Source organism: Molothrus aeneus, chromosome 1, assembly GCF_037042795.1.
Source record: "Molothrus aeneus isolate 106 chromosome 1, BPBGC_Maene_1.0, whole genome shotgun sequence".
Classification (NCBI taxonomy): Eukaryota; Metazoa; Chordata; class Aves; order Passeriformes; family Icteridae; genus Molothrus; species Molothrus aeneus.
Genome location: NC_089646.1, coordinates 22,903,880 through 22,918,474, shown reverse-complemented (window position 1 = coordinate 22,918,474; position 14,595 = coordinate 22,903,880). Strand labels below are relative to the sequence as shown.

The 14,595-nt window shown below is 39.6% G+C and overlaps 1 protein-coding gene across 2 annotated transcripts in view; it reads right to left on the bottom strand.

The window, feature by feature from the left end:
* LOC136558559 (GTP-binding protein 10-like) overlaps window positions 1-14,595 on the bottom strand; it is a 59,819-nt gene that overhangs the window by 4,849 nt on the left and 40,375 nt on the right. The window contains exons 1-6 of one of the 2 annotated variants that reach the window (XM_066553084.1): window positions 7,443-7,567; window positions 6,788-6,981; window positions 6,603-6,694; window positions 5,419-5,563; window positions 2,479-2,552; window positions 1,503-1,555 (exon numbers count right to left, since the gene is read on the bottom strand). In XM_066553084.1, the coding sequence (XP_066409181.1) occupies window positions 1,503-1,555; window positions 2,479-2,552; window positions 5,419-5,563; window positions 6,603-6,694; window positions 6,788-6,981; window positions 7,443-7,475 (591 nt within the window). In that variant the 5' untranslated portion in view covers window positions 7,476-7,567. Of the gene's footprint in view, window positions 1-1,502; window positions 1,556-2,478; window positions 2,553-5,418; window positions 5,564-6,602; window positions 6,695-6,787; window positions 6,982-7,442; window positions 7,568-14,595 lie in introns of those variants that run through there. The other variant, XM_066553094.1, reaches the window with a different exon arrangement.

Genomic DNA, 14,595 nt, shown 5'->3' with positions numbered 1-14,595 from the left:
TCTTGCTGGAGAAAAATACACCAGTATGAGCAAGAGATCCTTATTCATGGTAGACAGTTTTTTGAAAGGGCTATGAAAAATCCTGTTTATTTGCAGCATAGCTTTCCAGGATAAGCTACCCTAAACTAGCAGATAAAATGAACCTAAAACCAAAATTCCCTTAGACATATTGCATCTCTGCAGGGAAGCAGACAAACTAGACTTACTTTCTTTAATACACAGTTTACTTGAAGTTTGTTAAATTAAGGTTTCAAGCATCAGCTACTGAATCTCCCTAGCATTAGTGGTTCTGAAAGCAGAAACAATAGTTTTTTGTCTTTTCATATCTGAGGGTTATGTTTTCTGGTTAACTCATCTGAAACCCTTTTATGCACTTGCCTTTTATCTTGAAAATGATGAGTCCAGTGCTGCATGTATCATACACTTCAAAAACAAAGTAAAAGCACATCAAAGAAGATTCAAGCTTGAGGAATGAAAATGTTTCTGCAATTTTTAAGTGAAGCTGGGGTCCAAAATCTTTTAGCCTCTCTAGTCTCATTTAACACTGGTTTCCCCATCAGTGGATACTGTAGAAAGGATTCCAGGAACCACAGAATTAATCTGACAACTTTTATCTGAAGAAGCTGGGTGGAACAGAGCTCACAAAAATTCAAGTGGTAGGGCCATAACTCCAGCAGTCTTTCACAACCACAGCCTATTTCAAAAGGAACTGGACCCAGGTGCCTCACCTCTCAGGTAGTGCACTATCCTGGCTGTTCAGGTAATCACTATCACATCACACTATTTCAGTTTTTAATTCAAAAACCCAACCCACTAAACAAAAAAAAAACCTACGCCCCCAAAAACAAACCAAATCAACAAAAACGCCACAAAGACAAAAAAAAAAACCTAAAAAAAAGTTAGAACAGCCAATCTTGAAAGTCATAACAAGAAGTTATGGTGGCAGGGTTATAATCACAAAACTCCCTGCCATTGACTCACATAGATCTTTAGCTATTGGACAAATCTGCCATTATTTGCATTCTGAAAATTACTCAGTCCAGAGCTCTCTGTACAGGCAACTTGCAAGAAATTTGCTTCTTCTAAATAAAAATAACAGGCTGATTTCTGAAACAATGGTTTTTTTCCAAGTCCTAAACTTTTAAGAGTACACTAGGACACAGCAATCTCAATTCCATAAACAATTTCATATCTCTAAGATTGTAAGCCAGGATTAGAACCACAGATGGAAGGGAAGGGAAAATGAGAATCCATTTATTAAAGTGACTTGAAATAAGCTCTACATTATAATACTGTATTTGGCTATGAAACTCTCTTATTATTACTTCATAAAACAGAACTTTTCTCACAACTCCTGTTAAGCCCATGCAATTTCATTTGACATGGATACGCAAATGAAAATACCTACAAGTTTTCATTCTCCTTCTGAAATTCTGTTAAGCAACATAAGTAGTCACTCCATATAACTTTAACAAACAATCAGAGTGAGGTTTCATACTGACCTGCTTATAATCTGCATACATGATCTTTCCTAGTTCAGGCTGTATTGTCGTGACTGCAGCAAGGGGACAGGAAGAAAACAAAATTGGTTTCAACATTTAAAAAAATGTTAAACTTACAAAACATTTAAATACTGTAGAACTTTCTCAGTGTATTTAAATTAAACAAATGTGCAGTAGCAAAAAAATAAAGAAGGGAAAAGGAATAAAGAAAAAGCAAAATAAGATAGATGAAAATTAGGCCAAAAAAATCCAGTGCTTCACCAAGTCTTATTTCTTTCTGCAGTTCTGCCCCAGTCATTCCAAAATGGGAACAGTGAAGGTAGAGAAGTCTCAGACACAACTATTACCTAGACTATGGATTAGCTTCCAAACAGGGATAAAACAATGAAAGATAAAGTGAGATACGACTCTTCAAACTGAGAAAAGGCTGTAGAGGATTGGGAATGGTGCAAAAAGGTCAGTAGTAATTACTGGTACTTGCACTCTTACTTTTTAATTAAAGAAGTTCAGATAACTAATTTGAACTTACTGATAGGAAAACAAAAATTTTCTATTTTTCAGTGGACAGATTAAATCGCCAAAATCTTCTCTGTTGCAAGTGACAGTAAGTTCTAAAGCATATAAGATGTTTAGGCAAAGGTACTTGACAGTATGTATTCTGTAGACTGAGGATATTGCACACCACAGAGAATCTCAGTTGCAATAAAAGGGGCTGAGACAAAAATAAATGTTAAATAGACCCTGCATTAACAGGTTGAAGCATTATGGGGGTGTATACATGAAAAACTGAGGTGGGTAAAGGAACTGGACACTGAGGCAGCAAGTATCTCCTTGAAGTATTTCTTATAATTAAAAAGCCAGGCAACATTGCTACCCTATTCTTTATTATAAACCTTTACTATAAGCAAGTTAGCAAAAAGACTTATTTTCTTTCTCAGGAAATATTACTGCTCTAAAAATAAGAGTATGAACTTACATGCATAATTTGCAATCTCAGGTTTGGCATGAGAAATCTTGCTTAACAAGGATGACTTTCCTGCATTTGGAAACCTAGAAGGAAAGTCAGGATTAATACACTGAATAAACACCTGTATTGTGATGGTGTTCACAGGGGTTCTTGGATGAGGGAAGAGACGAGAATGTTGACTGCATGTTTCAGAAGCCATGATTTATTATTTTATGATATATATTACATTAAAACTATACTAAAAGAATAGAAGAAAAGGTTTCATCAGAGATAACAAAAGCTTCTGTCTTGGACAGAGTCCAAGCCACCTGACTGTGATTGGCCATTAACTAGAAACAGTTCTATGAGACCAATCACAGATCCACCTGTTGCATTCCACAGCAGCAGATAATCATTGTTTACATTTTGTTCCTGAGGCCTCTCAGCTTCTCAGGAGGAAAAATCCTAAGGAAAGGATTTTTCATCAAAGTTGTCTGCAACACTATATGATTCCTGTGTATTTATTTCCAAACATGCTCTTTGATGCGATCAACTCATTTTTGCACCCATTTACTCAGACTATTTTTTTTTTATAAAACAAACAAGCCCCAGATCATTATGATTTACTTTTTGACATCAAATCTGAATAATTTTTCTATATCTAACGATGCTTCCAAGGATGCAGGCAGGAGAGTCATGTAAATACATGTGTAATATATTTAAGGGAAATCTTTCAAAGTCACTCAGACAGAAATACAGCATTACCATCCAGGTACACTTGGATTCACTCTTAACATGCTACAGCTAATTTTGTAAATTATGCTTCCATTCTAAAAAGCTGTCATGCAAATATATCTTACCAGTTGGATTTACAGTCTCTCAGCATACACATCAGGGTTTACGAAGTCTACACTTTAAGTACCAATGATACCTATGCTAGAGTTTAGCTAACAGAGCAAAGCAAATGTGAACTCAGAGAGAGTGGTTTTAAGGCAGTTGTATGAGGGATCCTGAAATTAGTCCTAACCTACACGTTCTGCTACCAAGTAAACCTAAGAGAACACCTAGGAGCTCGTCTGTGCACACCTGTCTGTTATAACATCTTCACTTTACAAGGGATAGCTATACCTGCATCCTACAACAAGTGTTCCTTAAGGGATACACCAGCTTTTACAAAAGCTTCTTCACAGAATACATCTACCCACTGAAATGAAAACCTAAGTTAAGACTGAAATTGTAACACCCACTTGTTTTAAAGATTAACCTGAGCTGGAAAAGGCACAATAGCTTTGATGCACGTGACACTCGAAGTTAATCCTGACACCCAAGGATAGACTACAGTTCTTATTCTTAGCACGTACTCCATTCAGAAAGTCCACACAAGACTTTATTCCAGTCAAATTCACAAATATTCATGTCAGAATGATCCAAGAAAACTCTGTCTACAGGGAACTCAACACAGTCACAAGATACAAAGGCAGGTGTCCCACAGAAAACCAAACTGTCTCTACTTGAATGCATGGAGAACCATGGCCTGTTAACAAGGCTGGTATTATATTGTAGGCCTATATAAAGGGGCTGTACATAAATCTTTCTTAAAAAAATGAAAGCAACCTAATGGCTCTTGTTATAAATAGGGAAACTATTGAGTGTAGTTTTCATACACTCTGATGTTGAAAGGTGCCTTAAAGACATTCCACAAGGTTACTCTGGTCATGTACTCATGAAAGCACTTTGTTTCCACTGAAGTAGATTATGTTCTTTGAAGTTTAAATTGCAACCTAGACTAACACATCACAACCTGTACCCAAATTTGATGGGCCTTTCTCAAGTATACATAGGTTTTTTTTTTACCTGATCTAATAGCAAACCACTCACAAAAAAGGCAAAAATAGCAAACAAAAAGAGATCAAAGTACAACCACAACCATTGGAGGCTGATTCATACTCTCAATAAGAAAATTATATGCTTCTCTAATTGACTGATAATGATTTTTGTGTCCATTTTGAAGGAAAACTGTCAGCTGAAATACAAGATTAAAGAAGCATCAGTATCATAAAACTCCTGTACTTTCACAGTGATCAAAACAAGAAAAAAATTCTGTCATGTAATTACTGAAGACCAACTGAAAATTGTCTAACTTTAGAGAAATTTTATACTGTCAAAATTATTCCTAACAACAAATAAAGAAAAATATAGTGTATCAACCTGTCTTCAAGTTTCCATTTTTTATCCATGCTGTCTTCAAGTTTCCATATTTTATTGGTATATACCAACTAGACTATTTTCACCTCAAACTCATCATTTCATGTTTCCTATGTTTTTTTTATTAATAAGGACCACAGGGCTGATTTATGTTAGCAGATGCTGAATAGAACAATAGTTGTACTACACTACAAGTGTAGGCTGTTGAAAGCTTTCTCCAAATAAAAATATATTTATCTGTATTGTTATAAAAGAGCAACATCGATATGCAAGTCCTACTGTTCTAGTTTGTAATTCCTTCCTTCCAACATTACAAGCTGTTTTTTTGGGAGAGTAGGAAACATAGCCTTTGGCATTGTCTTCAGAATTGCTACTGAAAGGATCTACTTGGGCCAGTGCCATGAAGTTAAACATGCAATATGCAGTGTTCTTGGCTCTGTTTTGCACCTCCTACCTACTTAATAAATATTGTGCTAATAATATTGTGGCCATCACTGCAACTGCTAAAAACATTTATATTACTAATTATGTATTATCCTGATTCATGAAGCCCTTCAATCATCAAAACATAATGAACACTTTCAAGCGTTAAAATTAATTTTAATAGCTTTAAACTCAATCTGATTTTTCAAACTGCAAATAACTTAGGTGACAATGCAAATGCACAATTAACACTCATCATCCAAACACCCAAATTTCTTTGAAATCAAATTTGAAATGTACTACTTTGTTTTCTAATATTAGTTTTCAAACTACTGTACTTACCCAACTAAGCCAACATCTGCTATAAGTTTCAAATCAAGGTGAACCGTTCTCCTCTGACCTTTGCAAGGCAGAAAGTTTGTAGCCAAAGAGCCTCCAAGACCTCCACGAGCTGCTAAGAATCTCTCTCCTGCTGCATTAAGCTCTCCTGAAAATAAATTTGTTAGTGAAAAAACACAATCCCTTGCAGTAGCTCACTTGTCATTTTCCATTTAAATGTCTCCAGTTATAAGACAATTTGGTGTACACTTCCTTGCAAGAACTGTGCCCTCAAGGTGATAGTGACTTTTTCCTTGTTTGGCAACAAATGAAAGTCATCACACCCCAGTATTCTTCTCTGTCATACAATCAGTCACCTCAAGAAAACTGCAGGCAGGCCAAGTATGGCCAAGATACTTGGAGGATTTTCTGAACCTTCCAATATTTGAATTCAAGAATGCAAGGAAAAATATGCATTGATAGAGATGTGGCTCCCTTCAGATGGTTTATATTTTTCCATTAAGATGCAGACTATGATGTCTCCCTTAGGGTTAAAATAATTAAAAAAAAAAAAAAGAAGAACAACACTTGAATATCTTTAGCCTCATGATATGCCTGCATCATAAACAAATCTTGCAATACATCCAATGTAGTAAAACATGCAAACCAGGGCAATTTGGGAATTTAGTTTTAATTCTAAACAGTCTGAAAAGAAAAAACTCGGAGAAACTGCAAAGGCACCATTGAGAGCTATTCCAAGAGTATTGAAAGAGATCTTCCTGGCGAGTAAAAAACGGATATGCATTTTAAGTAATCTAAAATTCAGCAAGGATCTTTGTCTTTTGAGCATTTTCATAATTCAGTAAAGATATAGGGACACTTACTTGGGTTTATGGAGACATAACTTATGTGAGGTCACGAATGGTTCTGTGGAGGATCAGTATGGCTTCCAGCCTTTAACACTTGTTTCCAACAGCAAAGGACTTGTATGTAGTGATACAATCAACTACTGCTAATTTCTGGAAGGGGTCCCTGCTTTTCCAACAATTTTTACAATGTATTTGTCAATTCTTTGGCCAAACAGAAAAAACACAGACATATTTTGGAAAACGTGTAACCTTAAAACATCCTAGTATTAGAAATTCACTAGATGTTATCAACAAATGTGACAAACATTAGGTACCTTAAAACAAAGCAAAGGTTCTTACCTATCTGCTTGCCATCATCATCAAGAACTGAAATTCCCAAAGGCACATGAACTTCACAATCTTTTCCTTTTTCACCTTTTAGAGCTTTAACACTTGGAGAAATGAAATCAGGCTTAGTACTTTAGGCTGACATTTTGCTTTCTGGAAAAGATGTAAATAACAACTTTCATTAAATAGATTCTTACCTGCTGTTGGCTCCTGTTCCAGCTACAAATCGCTTCTGGGGATATTTCTCCCTAATGCTCTTTAAGGTAGTCCTTTCTCGGGCGACGAACCAGACATCACCACCTCTTCCTCCTTCCCCTCCCAGGTTAGGATAACCCATTCCGCCGGTTCCTCCTCTCACATAGACCCGCAAATCGTCTATGAAGTTGCTGTACTAATAAAACAACAGTTTCAACACCAGTTAATTGCCTTCTCTTTGTATTTCGCTTCACAGATTCGTGCGTAAAACCGCTTGGGCTGATCTTTCATGGCAATAGATGAAACTTCAGAAAGCAGAGCGTATAGTTTTTAATCAAGGTTTGGCATAGCTTCCCCGGCAGCGACACCTCACGGCGCGCAGGGCCCCGGGCCGGGCCGGGCCGGCGGAGTCCTGCGTGTGCCGCCAGGGCGGGACATCGCCGCCAGGGCGGGACATCGCCGCCGGGCCCTGAGGGCGCCGGGCGCTGCGGGCAGCACGGGCGGGGCGGGGCGGGACGGGACCGGTCCGCGCCAGCGGCACACGGGAACTCCCGGAGAGGCCCTGCAAGCGGGACCGCGGCTCCCCGCCAGCCCTCCCGCCACCCGAGCGCCGCCTGCGGCACCGTCCCCACCGCTCCCCGGGCCGGCCGCACTGACCTTCCGCAGCACCGCCGCGCCGCACCGCACCATGGCGGGAGCAGCGGCCGCCCGGGCCCGTGGATGTGCAGAAGGCACGGGGCAGGAGGGCGGGCGGGCTCCGAGTGCCGCACGGTGGCAGCGCAGATCCGGCCCCGCTCCGGCCCTGCAGGCGCGCAGGCGCGGCCAGGCCCAGCCTTGGGCTCTCCCCGCCGCTGCAGCTGCGGGGCTGGCGGCTGCTCCCAGCCCCGGCGCGGCGGAGCCGGCCCCGCTGCCTGGCACGGCCGGGCCCGCGCCTCGGGCCGAAGGGCGGCAGCGACGCCGAGACCCGCAGCGCCAGAGGAAGTTAATCGTCCGGAGAGTTACCGAGGATGAGAACGGGTCCTGCCTCACCAGTGAAACAGGCCTCATAACCTCAAAGGAGGGACCCTGGGCAAAGGAACACCTGGGCGTTTATTGCACGTTCCTGTTGAGTCGGCTCCGGCTATGTCACTGGCCATCTCTTGTCATCTGCTGTGTCTTTTGTCCCTTGGCTGGCGCCACAGGTCCCCGTACCCTTTTTAATGCAAGGGATTGGTGCCAGTTCATGGGCTTTAGAATCCCGCAGTGGGAGGTGGCGACCACCAGTACACCAAATGAAAAGAGCATGTGGACTAAATAGTATAGGACAGGAAATAACAATTTATGCAAAAGAAGATAGGATACTAATAAATTACTAGATAACTTGTAGCCAATGAACTGTGACTTTGCTTGCTAAAATGTATATATATAGTGTAAAGTTTTGAGCATTGGTACGCTTGATTTGTGGAAAACTTCCACCTCGCACCCTGCACAGAATAAACTATGCCTCCTTTGGAAAGGAGAGGTTTAGAAACCTGGCTTTGTCCGTGTTTAGAGAGTCCCTAAATTGGCAGCAACAGGAATGCCTGAGAGGAGAGCTCCAACTGCAGGAGCTGCCAGGTTGTGGTTAACAGCAGTGCTCGCTCTCCAGCAGCGTGTTCTCCTTGGAACCTGTGTGCTGGCTCGAGAGAGCATCTGCTGCTGGCTGTCCCCATGCAGCTGGACCCTTTAAAAGCTGTTGGTCATATTGCTGGTGTGCCCTCCCTCAAGAAACGGAGTCCTGATCTTTAAATTATGCTAATTTTCAGGATAAGTATGACAGTTAAAAATACATGGCTTTAATAAGATTTAAAGTACTTTGTGGTTTTTAAATGGTCACGAATAAGAAATTATTTCATAAATTGTGACATCAGTTAGGTGTGAAGAGTAAAATTGGTGACAAAATCATAGAGTGGTTTGTATTGGAAGGGACCTTAAAGATCATCCAGTTCCAATCCCCCTGTCATGAGCAGGGACACCTTCCCCTAGACCAGGTTGCTCCAAAGCTCTTATCAACCTTGCCTTGAATTCTTCCAGGGATGGGGAATCCACAGCTTCTCTGGGCAACCTGTGCAGTGCCTCACCACCCTCACAGTAAAGGACATTTTCTGTGTATCTAACCTAAATATTCCCTCTTTTGGTTACCACCTATTGCCCCTTGTACTATCACTACAGCTCTGGATAAGTCCCTCTCCAGCTTCCCTGTATGGCCACTCCACATACTTGAAGGTTACTCTGAAGTCTCAACACAATCTTTGCCAGGCCAAACAGCTCAAATTTTCCTGGCCTGTCTTCAGAGGGGAGATCATCCAGTCCCCTTAGCAACTTCATGGCCTCCTCTGGGCTTGCTTCAACACTTCAATGTCCTTGTTGTGTTGGGGGTACCAGAACTGCACACAGTGTTCCAGGTGGAATCTCATGAGAGCAGAGCAGAGGAGAAAAATCACCCCTGAGTTCTTTCATAAGCTTTTATTTTGTAGGTAAATATTTCTTAGACAATATGACTATGTTTTGAAGCAGGTAATATGTGAAATCTACTGGGAAGTGTTTTGAACTGATCAGTTAAGAATGTCATGACTGGAAAGTAGCAAATGTGGGCCTGGCCTTGAGGCATTTAACTGAGGGCTTGCAGGCTGAGACTCCTCTTCCATACTCAGATGTTGCCAGAGGTCAAACCACGTCATGAACAGCTCCCTGTGATCTTCATCTCTCCCTCTCCAAGTCTTTGAAGTTAGGTCAGCTGAACCTGGGCTGTAATTGCTTATCTTTGAAAAGAAGAAAAGTGACCTGGCCAACCACAGACCCTAAAACCTGGTCTCAGTCTCACTACAAAGCTTTGAAAAAATTCAAATTTGCTGTAGTAATTCCACAAAACATTTGACATGGTATCATCTGGGAAGGAATGAGCATATTTGGGTTAGGAGAGAAACTGAAAAAATGAGATAGCCACACAGGTTGAAAAGAAAGGTGTCAGGCTTAAAGGATTTGTTTTAGGATGGTCTTATTTGATATTTTTTTGTAGTAGTCCTGAAAAAATCAGTAAGAGCATGCTCATGAAACTTGGAAATGAGATATACTTAGGAATCACTGTAAGTTCAGAAATGTGCTACTTTTGGTTGGGATAGAGTTGATTTTTTTCACAGTGACTTGAATGGGGCTGTGGTTTGGATTTGTGCTAAGAAGAGTGTTGATAATGCAGGGAATTTTATTGCTAGCAGGGCTTGCATGGAGCCAAGGCCTTTTCTGTTCCTCGCCCCACTCTACCAGTGAGTGGGCTGTGAGTTCCTGGGAAACTGGGAAGGGACACAGCCAGGACAGCTGGCCCCAGCTGACAAAAGCATATCCCATACCATGTGGCAGCATGATCAGTAAAAAAGGCCAGGGAAAGAAGAAGGAAGGGAGGAGAACAGCTCAAAGTCATGGTTTTTGTCTTCCCACGTCATCGTTAGGTGTCACAGGGCCCTGCTTTTCTGCAGATGGCTGAACACCAGCCTGCCCATGGGAATTTGTGAATGATTCCTTGTTTTGCTTTGTTTGCTGCATGGCTTTTGCTTTCCCTATTAAAGTGTCTGCATCTCAACCCACTTTTACACTTCCAATTCTTTCCCCCATCCTGCTCATGAGGGAGTGAGGGAGCAGCTGCACGGTGCTTAGTTGCTGGCTGGGATTAAAGCACCACAAGAAGAATCTCAGGAGATTGATTTTGTTTAATATAGGGAGGTATTAAGGTCATTGTGTAAGGCCCTGGTAAAATCTCTTTTGGGGTACTGTAAAAACCTAATCGGTTGTTCGGTAGCTGAGCTAATGTTGAACTAAGAGGACTAGAGGGAAGCTGGGTTCATCATCAGAGACCTTGAGAGCCTTTCAAAACAACAGATCTTAGAATGGCTCAGCTTGTTTACTGCAATAAAACAAAACCAGAAAGGAGACATAAGTGCTGTGTATTAATATATCAGGAAAATAAACATGAAGGATGAAAACCATTTAAATGAAGGGGAAAGACACAAGAACAAACAGATATGTACTATTCAGTAATAAATATATCAGGAAACCAGAATCATGTTTCTAGTCATTACTACAATTGACTAATGAAACTGCTTTTACATGGAATTAGTGGGAACAAAAATATTTCTATTTTTAATATGGCACTTGATAAATGTATGAGGTGATTGTACAACAGAGGGTTTTTTGTAGTGGCAGGGAACAAGTCCCTGTCATTCAGGAGGATCTTCCTGTTCTGTGTTACCATGCCAATTCATAGTACAAACAGCAGAACATTTTGTCCAGATTTGTGATTAATAATATGGGAAGGACTTGTCAGTTTTTTCTGAATAGTAGGCAAGGTTCAGAAGTCCTTATGAATGCAACAGTTAGATTGTGTTACTGTGCCTTCAGTAAAGCATATGATGTCAGCATTCTATAGAAAAGAATAGAAAGAAGGAAGTAAGCAAAAGAACTTTTAAGTGAGATGAAAAAAGCACAAGTTGTAGATAGTTCTTCAAGGATCAAGTCACAGGCCCAGAGCCCTCCTTGGATACCAGTACAAGTATGTATCAAATTACACCATGGTTCTGTGCTGTGTTATGCTTTTCTGGTACACAGTGTTTGAATTTAGTCCTTACAACTGTTAAGAGCAGCCTGGTCTGAAACTGGTCCACTTAGCAGAGCCTTAAATTCAGTGTGCTGCACTTGCTTAACGTCCAGCAGAAGGTTAATGTGTTAATGTGTTAATGTGGGGACTGGGCCAGAGGTGCCAGCAGAGCTACGAACCAGTGTTAATTGATGTCATTTAATCAGTCCACAACTTGACCTCAAAAAACAGAAATAGAGAAAAGCTGGTCTCCTATATGTTATGAGTTAAAGGTGTTGAACTTATTGACATAACACTAGATTTGTTTCAACAGAGAGCAAGTTTATGCCAACAAGCTCATGCCAGCAGGGAATTAAGCAACATTTCATTTGAAATGTGGCATTGTGCATTTTCTGGATCCTTTAAAAACATTAAGTGGCTCATCACACATACATGATGCTAAGAATTACTGAAACAGAATCATTTAACACTCTGAAGTTTGAGAATATTTAGATGTTTCATTGTCCAAATACCTGACTTCAAAAATGTATCTGGTCTCCTGAAGAGATTCTCTTTGTCAGGGCAGGACTGATTCTATCACCTTTCTCTCCTGCTTGCATTGGGTATGTCATATTTGATTCTCAGTAACAGGCCTGTGAGCACTTCATTGTCAAGCCTGATGGCAGAACATCACTCTGTCATTTTTTACTTTAGAAGCTGCTAATCAGTGATGCAGAGGGTGACTCAATTCTTTATCCTCAGTGAATCAATCCTGTTTACGAACAAGTGTGCCTATGTCACAGATATATATATAATTCAGTCACAAATGGCTGGCAGCATTTTAAAGCTTTCCAAACTGACTTATATAGTCAATGCATATTCTGAATTACATGATAAGCAATGCTTCAGAACTGTGTACTTCACGTATTTGTATATGATTGCTTGAAAATCACAAGGGTACAGCCACCTCAAATCACAGTTTTATCCCTCTGTTTCTTTTCTCTCATGGCATAAATTACTAAGTAGTGTACTGTCATCAGACCTAACAAGAAGAAGCCATAAAATCTCTTCCCCCAACAATTTTAAAACTTCCACCAGCAGATTTTTGAAATTTGCTTTATGTGATGCAAGTCAGTCAGCCTCAGACTTTTTCTCAGTCTAGAAAACAACTAACTTGGATGGAAATATATAGAAAATAAGCATAAATATTTTTGCAATACAGCTTTATTTAACATAGAATTGAAATAATCAAAAAATGAAAGTCAGTTTTTCTTTCCTTGCCTTTCTGAACGTGCACACAGCTGGTAAGTTTTCATAATGGTCTTTCTAATCGAGAGAAATAACTTCACCAACATACCCAAGGTCCACATATTGTAAAATATTGATGTATTAATTTTACAGTTTTATGGGAAAAGATAAAGAGATTTACCCAACAGCAAGGGTACACTCTTCACTACCATAAAGTCCCACTAGATGGAAGCACCTCAGCTGTCATAATAGAAGGAATAAATAGAAGTACAAAAGTTTAACACACCTGCCATGGAAAGGTATCACTGCTGGAAGAATTTTGAGGGAAACATTTTATTTTGCCCAGATTAAACCTATCAACTAAAAAATTATATATCACAGAAGTAGATACTTTTACTATGAGCCATCTAATAAAACTCAGTGTCAAGCAGCTGTGCTGGAGTCCTTGTGTTTATATGTATGCTGTATGCTGTATGCTGCAGCTTTGGAATTCTTTTGGAAGCCCTGCAGAATTAAGAACACAACACAATTTTTCTCTAAATCACATTTACATTTAGTCATTATCTCAAAAAAACCTTCCTAATGTACATGGATAGGTTCTCTGCTTTAAAGATTTCCCCTTCAGCCCAAGCTTTTATGTAGCTTTCAGATATGTTAGATATTTCAAAGGTGGTCACAGCCTGGTTTTTCTTGGCTTTCCTTGACTTTTCTTGTTCTGAAATAGAAATTTAAGTGACTAACTTAACAAACATGATCAGTGACTGTCTTCATAATGCTTCCATTCTACACATTTCATGTAACATTTCACAGGATTATTAGTTTCTAATAATTTTGATCTCCACTGACTTGAATTCATGGGTTCATCCTTGTTCCATGTGGCATTCCCCCACAGGTGATGATCCCTCAGTGCATGACTGACAAAGTGGATAACATCAGAAAGGAAAATAAAATACAGAAGTCAGCCTTCAGAACCTTTTTCACATAGAGATGTGATTTTTTTTAGATATTATCAGTGAATCTTCATGTAGATTCCTAAGAGAACATTGTTGATGAGGTGACATTTTTAAAAGAAGTATTTTTATTTGAAAAGATTTTCCCAACAAAAATCTATTCCTCAGCATTTCGATATCTATAGGTGTGTTCTGCAAGTTTTAAGACTAAAAATGGTGGATTTAACTAGAAAAAGGAAAAGCAAGAGGAGAGTGATAAAAATGAATCTGTAGGATGAAGAAATATGACGAAAAGCTGCCTTCAGTGGCTGTTGGAGTAGAAGGAAAATCACTGTGTTTGCACCAGTAGCCTGTGCTACTACACCTAGATGTTTTAAGCAGAAATGAAATGAGAAGGGATTGAAGCAGCCAAGCAGCTGTGGAACTGCTCACCTCTTTAGATGCCTTTAAATGCCTTTGAAATTTTGGCTGTTTCACTGTGACATTGACAACACTAATAAATTTGATAGTGCATAAAGCAAACAAAAAGGGAAAATTTTCTTAACTTGAAAAGTTACTGAATACTGTTTTTTATTAGTGATACAAGAGAGCTTGCTTAAAGAGAGGTTCCTTGTGAAGTCTTTCGAATGCTTTAATTTCTTTTTTATGAACACTGCCTTAGAATTTCCTGGAATAATTACATCTAATAGAGTTTTAGCTCCTTTCAGTGATATGAGTTCAGAAGTAAGCTAACTATATTCCTGTCTTGCAGATATTTCCTTCTATTTAATTGTGTAGTTTCAAACATGCCATACTTTTTGAAGCAAGATTTTGAAACTGTGTTGACATGGCTTAGTTGGTAAGGCTTCCAGAGGATACAAAATTATTGTGAACACTGTCATTTCAGAGCAGATTTGTATTTGTGCTTAAGCATTGTATATTTTGATTTTTGACAGAACTTACTAAATTTTTACTTGAAAAAAACTATCTGACTGTTCCTGTCATGCTGAACTCCACCAAATCATGTTGTGAAACATTAACAGTCCAA